Below are 15,847 nucleotides of genomic sequence, written 5' to 3' on the forward strand. Positions count from 1 at the left end.
GCTGGAGAGGTCAGGAAATGAAGCCGGCTACGGCCCGGTCAACGTCTTGGGCCGTCAAATGTCTACAAGACTACCTGACAAACACCGGGCAAACAGCTGATTTCTCACCTGTAAGGAAAGAAGAGCTAAACAAGATCCTCCGTGACTTTTATGGAGCTTTAATTTCTATAGAGAATGAAATGTGGAGTCAGCACCACGGACAGTAGCTAGCCTACCTGTAAGATTTTTCACGGAGATGTGCGGCTATAACTTTGTTATTGTTATTAATGTGCTAATGTAATCAGTTATTAATCAGCCTATTAATCCTTATTAATTTGTTTAGTCTTTATGAGTTGCCAAGACCATTGATTTAATTAATTTGTCAATTCGTTTGCATCTGTACATTGAAATGGACATTTAATAAATCGACAAATCAGGGAAAACTGTCGTCTTTCTTTCAGCGGTAAATTGATAACAGCCTGAAAAGGTGATTAGCAAAAGCCCCCGAAAGGTGGGGCTGAAATTATTATAACTCTGTTCAGCCTTAATGTTACTGCTTACTGTCGTTACTTTTGCTGCTTAGCCACATTAATCGGAGCTGACGTTAAATTGGAGTAACGCAACCCCAGCTGAAATAAAACATCTGCCGGTGAGTTTATGAAAAGACAGATGTTTGTTGTAGTGCCGACACTGGGAAGCAGTAGGCTATATTTAAATATAACTGTTCATATAAGTTGGTTGTAGATAAAGATGAGCGGTGTCGCTTTCACGGCACCTGTTAGATTAAAAATGACTGAGAAGTCGGCAGAAGTAGGCTATAACTATCGGTCCATGAAAAAAAAATTCCAGCAGATATTCTATAGTAACAACATGATTGAGCTAGCAAATAAATAATTTAGTCTAACATCTAGATAGATATACATTTTCAATTTTCAGAGAGAGGGTACCTACTTGGCTATGCACATCCACACTGAAGACTGAAGCTTATTCCGTCAGCTTCGTGAACACTGGTTGAGACCGATTTATTTAATAAATGGATTCAACCACACACACCAGGGAGCATTTATACATGTTTATTTTATTTAGCCTACTAGGACATGGATAAAACATGAAAGCAGTCTACCACCAAGATAACGATGACTGTGAAAAAAGTTTTCTCCTCAATTAAACAGGGGTATATTGATGCACTGTATATGAACGATTTTATGTGTCCCCATTTAACCTAATTACTCGGGTACTCGAGTAGGACCAGGCTAGGTTACTCGGTTATAAAATTAATCTAAATGCGCATCCCTAACGTGTGATGACAGCCAGTGCAAATCTTTAAAAGAGCCCACATTCATTTCTGGAAACATGAGAGCACAGACACAGGAAGATAATGAAAAAAGTAAGAAAAACAAAGAAAGTTCAAGAGGAAACACATGAGATGTTGAGAGACAAACTAAGACGTTCATCTTGGGAGCTGGTGGAGGATGAGCTGGATGGACAAGGAGCAAGAGAAGGTACAAGAGGGCTAGGCAGTGGAAACCTCTGTTCAACCACAGAGTGAAAACGAAGCTGTCAAATTATAGTAGCAAGATAAAAACAATTACTGTCAGTTCTCCATGTTCTCCATGGACAACTAGCACAATCACTATGCTGTACACTCAAACGCAACCACTTTCTTCTCTCTTTGTCTGTCTCACACACATACCCAGGACTCTTTCTCTCTCTGTCAAAGCAGAGCAGCACTCATAAAAACACACACATATTTGCATAACAGCCCCTACTATCTGCTGTTGGGAATCAGTGAAACCTCAAGAAGACAATCAGACTTGTTGTGAGTTTAAGGATGTTCCTCAAAAGGGTCTTTTTTTAAATGAAGCAGCTGTGCTGTAATTGGGCACATACTCAACAAATACACATACACACACACACACACACGCACAAACACACACACACACACACACACACACACACACACACACACACACACACACACACACACACACACACACACACATCTGTAAGGGTGGATGCATGTCTACATGAGAGCATAAATGGCTCTGCAGGCCACCATTTATCACAGTAATGTAATAATACCACTCAGAAATAGACAGAGAAACAGAGCAACCCACCCTCATGCACACACAGACACACACACACACACATGCCCATCTCTTACACTGTCATCTTGTTATCTTGTTTGTTAAATGATGCAGGGAACTGAGTGGAATATGTACAACTGGAAATTAATGTTGTATTTACTTAATGTACTTCATGTTATACAGAAACCTGCAGCAGGGCATCTCTGTTTTCAACCATCTGAAGTCTTTGTAACATTTCATTCACAGTTTGAAATGATTGCTCTTCTGTTAAAATCAGGGACCACCACATAAAGGTTTTTTTGGTTGCACAAGGTAAAATTTTTAGGACAAGTTCACACTGAGTTTTGTTTTCCCAGCATATGCTATCAAATGGCACAGGCCTTTTTTTTTTTTTTTTTACTTGTAACAGAAATGCATCACAATAAGTTTATAGTTGTTGAAATCAAAATGATGAAACAACATATTATTACAGACTTACAGACTGCTGCTTTTATTTTGATCATTAAGCGAGTCAATGATCTGTAACTAGCTGCCAAATGTTTCTGTGGCTAACAATTTTAAAAGTGATCAGAATGAACACATATTGTTTGCTATCCACCTTAGCTAGTGTACCTCCTGCACAGCTGAGAGGGATCTACTGGTCTCATTTCATTGACACTTGAGCCTGATACTAATGAAAGAAATTCTGAAGTCGAATTTGACAGTCCAAGTCAAATCTGCCATGGTACACCCTTGGGTCACAGCCTTGCCCTTGACCTTAAAAAATATTAGCCTATAAATATTTTAGATGACTTTTAGATTTCGTAGATGTAGACCCCTTGTGTTGTTGGTTGTTGTTTGTGTTTTGCAGTATTAGATGTACAGCTATTGATGGAGGGTACCTGTATTCCTCCAGGGCTGAGAAGGGAGATTATGGCAGGAGATTTTACAGCTCCTTGTAATTCAGCTAAATGGTTCCAGTGGTATCTCCACCTGAGGGAAAAATACACAAGCCAACAGCGCTGATTTGAAGATTTGTATGCAGCTCATCTTCAGTCAACTCTGATTAATTCTTGCACACTTACACGCATAGAAACATACAGATGCTCACACACATTGAAGGGCAAATGCAAGACTGAGTGCTGTTAGGCTACATTATTTTCATCATCATATCCCAATATTGTTCACTGTCTTCTAGCTGTCTTCATCAAAGAAATATTGCACTTTTTCATTACTTTGACACTGCCTCTGTATTGTCGACTTTTTGCTCTTTCTGCAGTCCAACATGTATCGGAAACCTCTCAGCCCATGGTGCCCTATTGATCCAGTGGGTTCAAGCCCATACTGTGTACTGTGTTGGTGTTTCAAATCCAACCAGTCACTTACATAGCATCCCATTCCATTCCTGTTTACACACTCCCATCTTTCCTCTCTTTCTCCTCTGTGTGCTTTTTAATAAGGCAGAGTTGCACACAGTTCATCACCTCTTTTTTCATCCCATGTATTATAGTTAGCTGGTCCTTACACAGTTAGTCCCAACCTACAGTAATAGCACACTGGGCACTTAAATAATTGGACTCTGACCATCACCCACCATACAAGAGCTGACAGAACTGCTCTAACACTTTCTGTGCACTTGTACCCTTCCTCAAATCCCTGTCTTACTCAGTCTCCACTCTAGGATGAGGTAGAGAGGAAAAGCAGTAACAAAGGTGGACACAGCCAAACAGCTAGTTTGTTCGTGGTGAAATTTTTTGCTTCAAAGGCAAAAGGAATTGCTTTTATGTTTTGTCTAGCTTGAGGATGCAAAAGCTGCTTGTATTGCTTGTCCTTTTTAATCTTGACATGGAGCTTATAGATGTGCGCTTCCACTGGAGACAACAAAAACACCAAGGTCAGAATAAACGTGCCAGTGAAATCACTATGCTGTGCCCATTAAGTAGAGCATTCTCTGATTGTTGAACGCTATAGAAACAGTATTGCTCTTGAGGTATGTACTGAACATTTCCACAAATGCACTCATTTCTTATGCATGGTTCATATATGCATCATCCATTGATGTGTCTTTGCAGTGAGCCGGCCATGATAGCTTTGATGCAGGCCTAATAAAAATGCACAATGGCATTCAAAGGGGAGACAGAAAAAGAAGGGAGGTGGAGAAAAAAGGGACATCTTTTAAAGGAAGGAGGGCAAACTACATAGGTGCTAAAGGACAGAGAAAAAGAGAGGAGAGTGTGAAGAAAGCAGAAAATGAGCATCAACAGGACGGCAGTATAACTTCCCTTTATGGGCAGCTGACACTCATGCAATCATTACAGCCTGATTGCTGCCTCTATTCTCTATTCATGCCGTCACACATAATGTGATTCAGGGCCTTATCTGCGTACAACACAGCTTGACAAGGGTACTTTAAAACAATGATTATTTTCAGCCAAAATCTGACCATTTGGCCACCCTACAGCAATTGAGCTCTCAATACATATTTATTAATGTCAAATTGTTTTGTTTTGTGTGATCAGAGGAGGTAGTGTAAAAGCATATAATGAATTATCATTCAAACTGCTATTGCGTTATGTATTTACACCCAGGGCAGCAAGGACTTGGCGTAAAGCATTACAAATCAAGGATATTGTGACAGCCACTATATAAGACAATTACAGCTACATACTTAATATGCTTGATGAATATGGCAGAGCTGATTATTAGGCAAAGTGTAACAATGTAGCTGACGTCATTCTGCAGCCACTGCACATAGATCTCTCTATACTCATTAACTGGTCCTCTCTGTATAATTTTCAGCACTCACTCCAGGTGGCCTCTGAATTTGGTACTTATCCCCTTGTAACATTTACCATAGTCCTCTCGTTTGCTAGCTCTTTTCTATCAAATTTTCTCTCTGTCTCTTTTTCTCTTTCTCTCTTTCTCTCTTCCTCTCTCTCTCTCTCTCTCTCTCTCTCTCTCTCTCTCTCTCTCTCTCTCTCTCTCTCTCTCTCTCTCTCTCTGCCCTGTATTGATTGAGAAATCTTAATTTGTACAGGACTCTGTGGGTGTCTCAGACTCTCAGACTCCGTAAATCAATAATAGATTGGGATTGCATTGAATGACCCTGATACAATGGAGTCAGCTGTTGAATTTACCCTAGTGAGGAACCACAGCTACTTCACCCAGACTGCTTTCACGGGAAGCCATGTTAGCTCTACAAAACAGCACCATGGCTGTTGCTAAGTGACTTACAAGTCTTTGTTGGGTATGTCACTATGATGTTATAATGGATGTCATTACAGGGAAAATATCAAGGTGATGTCCATATCATATCTGGTCAAATTCTAGATACGAATCTCTATACCAGTTTATTTAAATAGCATGCTGTTTTTTAATCTATTAAAACTGTATTATTGCTAACTATCTAGACAAGACAGCCCCAACCAAACTACATTCCTTATATGCTTATTCCAAATGTGTCCGCTCCAGCTCCTAAGCTAATGGATCACAGAGAATCAGGCCTTTCAAATTCACCTTTATCTCACTTACTCTGCCTCTCTGTATTCTGAGTTATTCTTTGTAGTAGTCGGATAATAGTTAGAGAGAGCTAAATCCTAATATCACCCACACATTGCCCCAGGAAATAAATAGACCTGCTGCAGTTACTATAGAAACTTGTGCAAAAGCGTGTGGACAGTTTGGGATTGTGTAATTAAATTATATTGCCCCTAACCTATTTTAAGATATATTATTTGTTCTTTCAGCTAAGTAGAATGACCAGCACATTTTAATTTGCTCCATCACTGAAGTCTTGCATCTATGTCTACATAATACAGAGATTTTTTTTTTTTTTTTTAGCAACTGTGACAGCAGTTCTAGCCTTTTTTTTTTAATTTCTCAAAGAACTCCACAGAAAACTGCTCTCTAAAGTGTTGATCCCTGCTACATTCTACATCAGTGCAATGCTTTCAACTCACCAGCATCTTTGTATCATGTAGATTTTTCATCTGTAGTGTGTGGAATAATTAGCTATTGCACCAAATGTGCCTGAAGGTTGGAAAGGTTGCATTCAGCATCTGGTCATCTGTTTCTTCCCGTTTGCCCAAGATCCAGGGTTTCTCTGTCAGTCTGCTAGAATTTGCTTTGCTTCTTTTGGTCAAGTTTTACAATTCCTAAAGTAAAAAGTCAAAATTGGATAAAATACAATGTGTTGAGGCTCTGTCAGATTCAGGCTTTTCAACAACACTATACTGTAAGAAGGGAGGATAGATGGTTTTAAGTAGTTTGTTTTAAATCACCAGTGGAAGCTATATGTTAAGTTCAGGAAAATGACCTACTAGGGCAAGGCCTGTGCATTTGTTTCCAATAACATCAAAATACACATGACAAAAAAAAATACTAAAAAACATATTTTTAGTTTGTCTCCTTGTTAAATAAACATCCTGTGTAGAATATGACCAACAAACCTTAAAAAAAACAAAAAAACAAAAAACATTTAAGGCACATAGTTCTGTTAAAGAAATGTTAAAAAAATAAATAAATAAATAAAAAATAAAAACTTTATTATTACATGGCTAAGTATGATGTAAAAACCTGGCTTCTGACCAACACGTTTAAGCTTCAAGAGCCTTCATCAGAGTGCGCCCTGATGAACTTAAATATATATTTTCCATTGATCTAAACCTCACTAAAGAGCACCTGATTCTTGTTTTCCTGATTGAGGACACACTCAGCACTCCCAATTCCCCTTTTTTTTTTTTTTTTTTTTTGCATTACTACAGAAAATACTGGTTTCAAACAATTTGCACACGTTAATATAACACGTAGTAGCAGTACTGGTTACTGCAGGCTTATGTGAGCAGACCTAGCCTCTCGTGATGCGTTTTGTATAAACTGTATTCAAAGTTAAAATATCCTCCTCTCCAACCTGAAATGGATGCTAGTCATGTCTCAGATGAAAGAGCAGGGTCTGTCTTCAGTGTTCGTGGTATTTCACGGTGCTGTAGGATGAAATGTTCACAATTTGAGTGAGACTGATGAAGTGCCTATACCACAGGCTACAGACCATCAGGTTACCTGTTATGCAGCTGGGATGGATAAAATGTTCTGCTACAGACATTGCAGGGCTCTGCATTGTACAGCACATGTCTTTTGAAGAAAAAGATGCATTGTAAAGGAAACAACAGTCTGTACAAAGGAGTTGTCATGCCACATCAATAATTTTTAATACACATATTTTGTTTTCCTTTTCAGACAAACACCGCTGTCCCACGAAAACCCTCTCTCAGGCACTCTCGTACAGCTCTGTTAGATATATTCATACTTGGACAGGATGTGTTCTGCTATCTGACAGCTACATTGTATTGTTAGGTAGAATTAAACTGGGAAGCTACATCAGCTGCCTTTCTGTAGAACACTATAATTGGCCATTATTGTATTGGCCTCGGTAAGGGTGTTTTCTGGCATTACACACTGAACTATACACTGGTATTAGAAACTGAACTGGGGGCCTCATTTGCTCCTAGACCCATCCATAGCTAAATTGCTAAAGGTTCCTAGAGATGTTTGATTATGCACTGTCTTTTGCACCGTCTTTGTCTGAGAAATTGCAGAGAAATTTTTGAGTGATGAAAGTTGCAAGGCAATGGACAAATATGGCAGCTTGGTGAAACTAGTGATCCTGTGATTTTTCAGAACACATTTTTGAGACATAAAAGTATGGCCACTGTCAGATAACAATTGTAAGTCCTTGCAATTACTGCAAGAAGTGTTAATTTTGAAAAAAAAAAAAAAAAAGAAGAAGAAGAAGAAGAAGAAAGGAGACTTCCAGAGGGACTGAAAAAGATATATTGATGTAATTCTGTGGTTGCCAGTTTTGCTGGTGTGGCTGTTGATAGTGTGGATGTTGCAGGATCGTACCCTCAGAGTCCTTCCCTCGCAGATGGTCTGATTCTAATAAACCACACTAACGAGCCAGAAGCCTCCGTGATGTGCTCCACAAGGTCCTGTGAGGTTATATGGAGGGAATCTTATACAATTTTAATGGAGGGCAGAGACGGGAAGATCCACCCTGCATAAATTAAGTTAAATGTGAAATGATGGAACACGTGCCAACACATTATTTGATATTTCAGGAGCATAAATTATTTCAACAGATGATTCAAAGGGGTTTCAGGACCAGCTGGCCTGAATTACTTGAATGAATGAGAAAAAATGTGTTACAGGGACTGAGCTATATGAAATGGACTATAGGATTACATTGTTTTGACTGGCATATAGTTTCATGGCCTTTGTTTTCACTGTCAATCAGGACTTAAAAATTCTTTGTTACTCTTCCAGCTAGAGGTTATGGCTTTTGAGGGTTACAGGCTGTGTTGATGATGGATACAGTGTGAATTCTCTTTGATTCATTTACAGTGTGGCATAAAATGAATGTCATGAGCAGTTTGTTGCTACAACCTCTTTCTGCTTGTCTCTTCCTGTGCATTTGCCAGTCTGTTTTGTGACCTATTCTCCCTAAGCCCACCTGTTTGTTGACTTGGAATCTTTACTTTATTATCATGATTACTCGGATGACTGATTCTTTTTTTTTCATTCTTTTCTGCTAACAGTTTCTGGATGTCCAAAACTGCAAGATCTACAGCGACCAAATTTTGCAGTGACTAATCGGGCAATAAAAATTATACCAGCTTGCCATATGGTGGTGCTATAACAACATATTTACATTTTGGCCCGTATCTTTTGAAAAATGAGTGGTAGCAACAACAGTTTTACATTTTGTCCAAAATAGATTTTTTGCTTTTTCTAGAAATTTTGCCCAAGTGACACCAAATTTGTCTAATGTATTATGGTAACCTTCCTGATTGTGGCAGTTACTTTTGTTGTTGATATTCTATACCATTCACCTACAAATGGTTTGCAAAGTTTATGTGAAAAAACTGACGTGACTTATCACTCATTTGTCAGATAAATGCAAAACTCAAAACACATTTTCTTAAGTATAGTATTAGCTAATGTCCACTTCCAGTTCTAACTAGAGGTGGTGCTATAAAATGTTTATATCTCAGAATGAGTGTGAAATATTTTCACATGTTCTTGGTCCAATTCATCAATCGGTACAACCGTGGATACCTCAATTTCCACTTGCAGCAATATTTGACCAATTTTTTAGTCTCTCAATATCACATTTTACAAATGTTGTTAAGATCAGACGGTGAGTCCGCAGTTCTACTCAACACATACTGTTATTTGTACTGTATGCACAACATTTTCTGTTTTGCAAATCAATCAAATCAAACTTCACCAAACTATTTGACAGTACACCTGAACAATCGGTACAACCATGTTTGATTTTTTTTTCTCTGAAATTTATCACTAACATTTGAATTATTGTCAACATTTGAAGCTTAAACTGCTGGGCTGCATGCCAGACTTGATGGCATTTGGCCAATAGGGGGTGTCGCAGCAACCCAATTGCCATTGACAGCTGTTGTATGCCTATCCTAGTCACTGGAAAATACTTTCCAGTTCCAGCTCCATTCCAGTTTGAAAACATTCTTGAATACCATAGTGATAAACCACATGTGCTTATTCTGATGAGTGGTTTTTGACTTATAAAATCCATTGAGGTATTTGGAGCCTCAATCACTTCCATTGTATTATTAACCTGGCCATCATATACCACCTGACAGTAATGCCCCAGCTTGGTCCACGTCATTTTGTTGAATCAAACTTTAATAAAGTCTGACAGAGGCAACATTGGCTTGATGGGTTAGTCAGCTGTCTCTGAACCCCAAGGGTTGTGGTTCAAACCTCATCAAGTCCCATTTTCAAAAAGCTTCAGATATGACATCCTATTTTGATCAGTGGCCTCCTATGACTTCATCATTGGACTGCCTTCATCAATGTGCTAACTGAAGTGACACACTAATTTTTTAGATAATGGATATCTCGGTGCTGAGGAGAACATGGGATGACTCCCAAGCAGTTCAAGTACAGCAGCATAAGTTCAGTGGGATTGTTAGATGTCTCTGGGCCACAAGGGTAATGGACTAAATTTCACCTAATCCATTTTTCAAACTAGCCTGAGTTCAGATTTGGATCAGTGGCCTATTCTGACATCAATTATTAGACAGCAATGTTGGCATCTAACTTTATTAAAACAGACAATGGCCTAATAAATTTTAACACAATTTTTTCATGTTTTGGTATATGTCCATTTGTCCTTTCATCCAAACAAATGAGACCAGATTTCTGATTCTTGTCCTTTAAGTCATTGTCAGCTTGTGCTGATGGTGCTTGGATCCCCCAAATTTCCGCTTGCAGCTGTATTTTGGAAATTGGAAACTACACCATTTGTATTTGGAAATTACAGCCTTAATGGAAATTCAGCATTTCCATGCATTAACACAACAGTGTGGTATGACCACACTAATCGGCAGCTTAACATCCTAAGCTGTTGAATAGCTCATCAAAATGCATAGACAGTTTGGCCATTAAAAGGTACTCAAGCGGCATCCATTTTCTTTCCCTAATGCCCTCCACTGTGACTGAAATGTCCAGTAGAGGGCAGCATACACTAGAAACAGCTTTGGATGCACTAATGAGGACCTGAAACTGAGATGGGTAATACACAGCTTTGGCTTTAACCATCAGGACTCTCTGAACTGTAGATCTAGTATCTGTAAGCACAAAATCTGGAGCGATAACAACCTGGGAACAGCCATGTCTTCTAGAGTTTAGAGTGAAGTTAACCTTAAACACTGATCTCAGGGCAACTTTGCAGTGTCCCAACAAGTGGTTAGGGTTAGAAAAAGAGATAAAGAATGTATATATGTATATGAATGGATGGGTGGGTGGTAAACAATAATACAAGAGAGAACTGATGTTCCTAAAAAACAAGGTTTTAACAGGAAAAAGCCTCAACCATGTTCTTGATCATCACAAAGATCTGAGTGACTCCTGACCATATTTTTTCTCTCTTCTCTTCTCTTCTCTTCTCTTCTCTTCTCTTCTCCTTCCAGGGCCAAAGTATTTCGGGGTAAGAAGATCCTTGGTGATTACGACATCAGAGTGGAGCAGGTATAACATTTATTGTAGAGTTGACCATAATGTTGCAGAACCTTTAATAAATGTTTGAAAAGGATCTGAAATTGAATTGACACCCTATTCACACACTGTTACTGAGAAGCAGAGACATTAGTGAACTAATAAGTTTTCAATAAACAGTCTATCCTTGGTTACTAATAAACACTAGTTGCCTATTGCTTACTAGGTTACCAGTTACTAAAAAGTAAGTCAGAACCCAGAAGTAAAACTAGTACTTAAACTAGTACTTTGCAAAGGAATGAAGGTCCAGTTGACTACAGTTACAAAAAAATGATTGGGTGCAAGAGCATTGTATGCCAAAATTGAGGCCAAATTTTCACCTTATGGTTAGGGTGAGAGTTAAATGAACAGTTTGTCTTTCATTTATATGTAGCACTGCTTAGATCATGGAGTGATGTGTTCCACGACATTATTTTCATAGCATTCAGATCCTGGAACAAACAGTCTCATGATCAGAGAACTAGAGGGAAGAGATGATACTGTAGATATCACAATCACTGTGTCTCAGGGATGAATTTATGACACTCTCGTGTTGCAACCCTGTCTGTCTCAGTGAAACTGCCAAGTCATTCTCTAAACTGTTTCTGTTTGTCATCTTCAAAACATACACTTCTGCTGGCTAATTTGAAATGACTTGCCATTTTTTTAAAAAAACAAACAATATTGCACAAGTTTAATCAGCAGAACTTCAATATGCTGCATCTGTATAATGCAGGGACACTGTGCATAAAGTTTACATAATGGTCAAAATATACAGCCGCATACCATATAACCTTTTGATGTTTTTATGGTTCTATGTATGAGCAAATAAAGTTGAAAATAAAGTTTATTGAGATGACCAATGAAGCTCAGATGAATCATCTGACTAGTAAATCACAACATTATTTTGTAATATCTGCTGACTAAATGTGAAATGATTAATTCCCTGGAGTTTCACTAATAGTTTTACACCTAATGGATGTTGACCTCAAGTCTCACCATAGAGACAGGCAGTTATGAATCACAGAAAAACTGCACTAGCCACACCAAAGTATGTTTTTATATACACAATATCCTGGGCAATAACTCATACTTAATAACAGGATATTAAAAGTATTACCATTGAAAATAAATGTTATAGCCATATACGTTTCTAAAACAAAGTAGTCAAGAAAAACAAAAGACACCAAAACAAGGAAATACAAGAACAAGAAAGTGTCAGAAACAAAGGCGCACATCGCAGCTAACCATGTACAGTACATGGGATAAGGACTATACATGCCTCAGTATTCTGGTAGATTTAGTATAACCCAGCTGTTTTATTGGAGTGTATAATATCCAGGATAATCTGAATCTGTATTTATTTTATTGCAAATGAGACTACACTTTTACATGAAAACAGAATCCTGCAAGGTATATACTGTGATATTGTTTCCTCTCATCTCCTCCACTTACCTCAGTCCAAATACTTTGAACTTGCTAACAGTTCTTCTATAATGAGCTCCCTGTTTATTCAAAATGTATGATAGCACTTAGTAAGTGTGACTGATACAAGTGGCTGATAATCAGTTGCTCTCTCCCTCTCTCTAGGCTGAGTTCTCAGAGATCAACCTTGTCTCTCACTCCAATGGGACCTGCAACGTTGATATGCAGGTCATTAGGAGCGGGACCAAAGTGGTCAGGTCAGTAAAAGAAGGTCTGCTTATGAGTGGCTTGTCCACATGCACAGCCACACTCTTGAGTGTTCAGGGCCCACCTATTGAACTCTGATGGGTTTTGACTTAGATAAGCATTGGCATGGTGTTGATTTTTATATACTCTCAGAGGTAAATTAACTGACTGTAGCAGCAGCAATGACCACTGTTCTGTGGGACCAGACACTATAACCTCCGAAAGCTCCAGGAAATGATGTATGGACTTGTTTACTACAGACTCTGATCAATGGAAAAAGTGCAGAGATATGTAACCACAACCATTACCCACAAGCAGGCAGGCAGATGTGCACAAAGACACACACACACACACACACACACACACACACACAGTACTTTCTCAAGCATACACGAATACAGTCACATATGAATATACACACACACCACAAACCAAGCAGACATCAACCAGTGTCGTAGCTGAAGACTCTGTCAGTGATTAAGCAACACTGTAAATCCCAGTGTTCACTAACCAGCAAAACCAACAGGAAATGAAGAGGGCAGACGTTGTCTGAATAGCACCATGTCTACCCTGTAATTATGGTTTATGAGGGGTTGGGCCACACATGTTCTCACATACACACGCATGCACACAAACATACAGTCAACAGTGACCCTAGCCCAAGGTACTGGGTTGTTTTTCTGAATCATATGAATAGAAACAATGATTCACTGTTGATTCCATCCTCACCTGTCCTCTTCTGCACGGCAACAGTAGCATTACTCTGCTGGAGAATGTGTCACTGGAGTGGCTCGTTGTCAGTGGCTGTGAACCAGCACAACAACATCATCATTACACTGCATGGAAATGGGAGCAGCAATGCACAGCAGGGTTAAATTAGCTATTACATACATACAGTGTAAGCTGATGAAGATGTTATGTGACTGCAGATGGAATTTAGCCATTTTGGCTTACTCTTTGAACATTTGCTAATCTCTTTAATACATGCATGGTTAAATACCGTATGCTCAACCAGACACTTGGTACATAAACACAGCAAGCTCCTAACAGGAAAGCAATGTAAAATTCTGTACCAGGTGCTGTAGATGTGCTTTTACTTGGGTTGTGTTTCTCACAAAGCAAATTGGATTGGATCATTTTATCTGAATTCCCTGTCCATTATAGGAGGCTCTCCCATTGTAGGTGTTTCTAAAAGAAAGAAGAAAAAAAAACATTGAATTGCACTCATGAGACTCATTGGACAAAGATTTGAAATACAAAGTACATAAAAAAACACAGTGAAGTACACAGTTCAAAAACAAGTTTGAATGGCCCTGGCATCACTGGTAACGCTTTTGCACAGTATTTCTCAAGTGATGATTCAGTGTGTTAAATTGAAGGTCATGTCTAGTTTGATCTTTACCATTTTGTGCCAGTAAAGAGAGAATATTGCAGTTTTGCAGTACATTAGCAAATTACACAAATGTGTGTCTATGCCCACATGCATGCACACATGCAAAACATGCATGAACATACACATTAATTGTTGTGCCCCCCTGCACCCTTGTCTTTCAGTTTCTTGAAGCGTCTGATTAGTATTCTCAAAGCATGAAGAGTTGGTGGTAGTCAGACTGTGCCAGAGTTTACTCTCTTCTCTCACTCTCGTCCAGCTCTCTCTCTTACACTCTGTATTTCTTCTCTCTTTCTCTTTTCTCACACCTCTCCTCTCTGTGTCTCTCTCTGTCTCCCTGCCTTTCCTCACATTCTCTCCCTCTTGCTCACACACACACACACACATACAGAGACAAAAGGAAAACCAACAGGAGTCACACCCTATCACCATCACTGTTTCACTGAACTGAGAATATTGTTTTTCCCTATAACCCACTAATCACATCTTGCTCCTCACCCTTAGAGCTAGCACTGTGGTTTTCAATCTTTTTCACAGGGAGCCCACACATAAAAAATCACACAACCCAGACTGATTTGGAAACATATTTTCAAGTAACTGTTCCGTACTGCCATGCAACATTCAATAGCACTGGAAACCATTCTCTAAAATCATGTACCAACCCATTGTAATCTTCCTCTGAGGAAGATTACAAGGCCCAACAATGAATCCTGAGAGAGATCTAGATAATACATACACCAATTTGCCCAGTTTTTACTGTCACAGGGAAGGTTGTAAAATAATTTGGTTTTACAAGTCATATGATTAAGATAGAGGGGTGTCTTTGTAAATAAAACAAACAAACAAACAAAAAAACAAGTTGCCTGCTTGAGGCTTCCTTTCACCAAGGGCCAGTATGCATTTAGTTGCTCAGACAAAAAAGATCTTCCTGTACAAAGCAATCCAGATTGAGTTCTTAATAACAAACCTTAGGAGATCCATTTTTCATTCTTACACGAGACTCTGTTATCTAATTTTTGTTTTTGTTTTTGTTTTTGTGTTTGTTTTTCAATGCAACATTAGGAAATAAGCCTGACTTCTTAATCTGTCCAGTGACCTTTCTTAAATGCCATCCTCTCACCCTCTCCCACTCAGATATGCAAGTCAGTGACAGCTACCATCCAAAGATGTCTCCTTTGATAAAAACTGGAAGTATAGCCAGGCCTTGACCCCTTAGCCTGACACTAAGCAACTAAGCCTGGACTTAGCTAGCCACAAAAGATATGATTTTAAATTATTGTTCCATTGTTTGACTCTTGGCTGTGCAACCAGGTAAACAGCATGGAATAGCTATGTAGGAAAACAAATAAAAATTAAAAATAGCATATTAAATCTGATCATTCCTGCAAAGAAGCCATGGAAATATTAATGCCACAGAAGGATAAAAATGAGATTTTTTTTCACCCAATGAGTTCACCCTTACCCCTCTTTATTTCCCATTTTGCTGCCATACCAGGTCATTCAAGCCTGACTTTGTGTTGGTGCGCCAGCACGCCTTCAGCATGGCCCAGAACGAAGACTTCAGGAACATGATCATTGGTCTGCAGTATGCAGGTGTCCCCTCCATCAACTCACTGGAGTCCATCTACAACCTCAGCGACAAACCCTGGGCGGTAAGCAGTTTTAAGCAGGA

At 38.9% G+C, this 15,847-nt stretch overlaps 1 protein-coding gene across 2 annotated transcripts in view; it reads left to right on the top strand.

Moving 5' to 3' along the window:
• Positions 1-15,847, top strand: part of syn2b (synapsin IIb) — a 94,958-nt gene that overhangs the window by 50,392 nt on the left and 28,719 nt on the right. For both annotated transcript variants that reach the window (XM_030052633.1, XM_030052634.1), the window contains exons 2-4: positions 11,051-11,108; positions 12,705-12,796; positions 15,671-15,827. In XM_030052633.1, the coding sequence (XP_029908493.1) occupies positions 11,051-11,108; positions 12,705-12,796; positions 15,671-15,827 (307 nt within the window). The remainder of the gene's footprint in view (positions 1-11,050; positions 11,109-12,704; positions 12,797-15,670; positions 15,828-15,847) is intronic.

Source organism: Myripristis murdjan, chromosome 5 (assembly GCF_902150065.1).
Source record: "Myripristis murdjan chromosome 5, fMyrMur1.1, whole genome shotgun sequence".
Classification (NCBI taxonomy): Eukaryota; Metazoa; Chordata; class Actinopteri; order Holocentriformes; family Holocentridae; genus Myripristis; species Myripristis murdjan.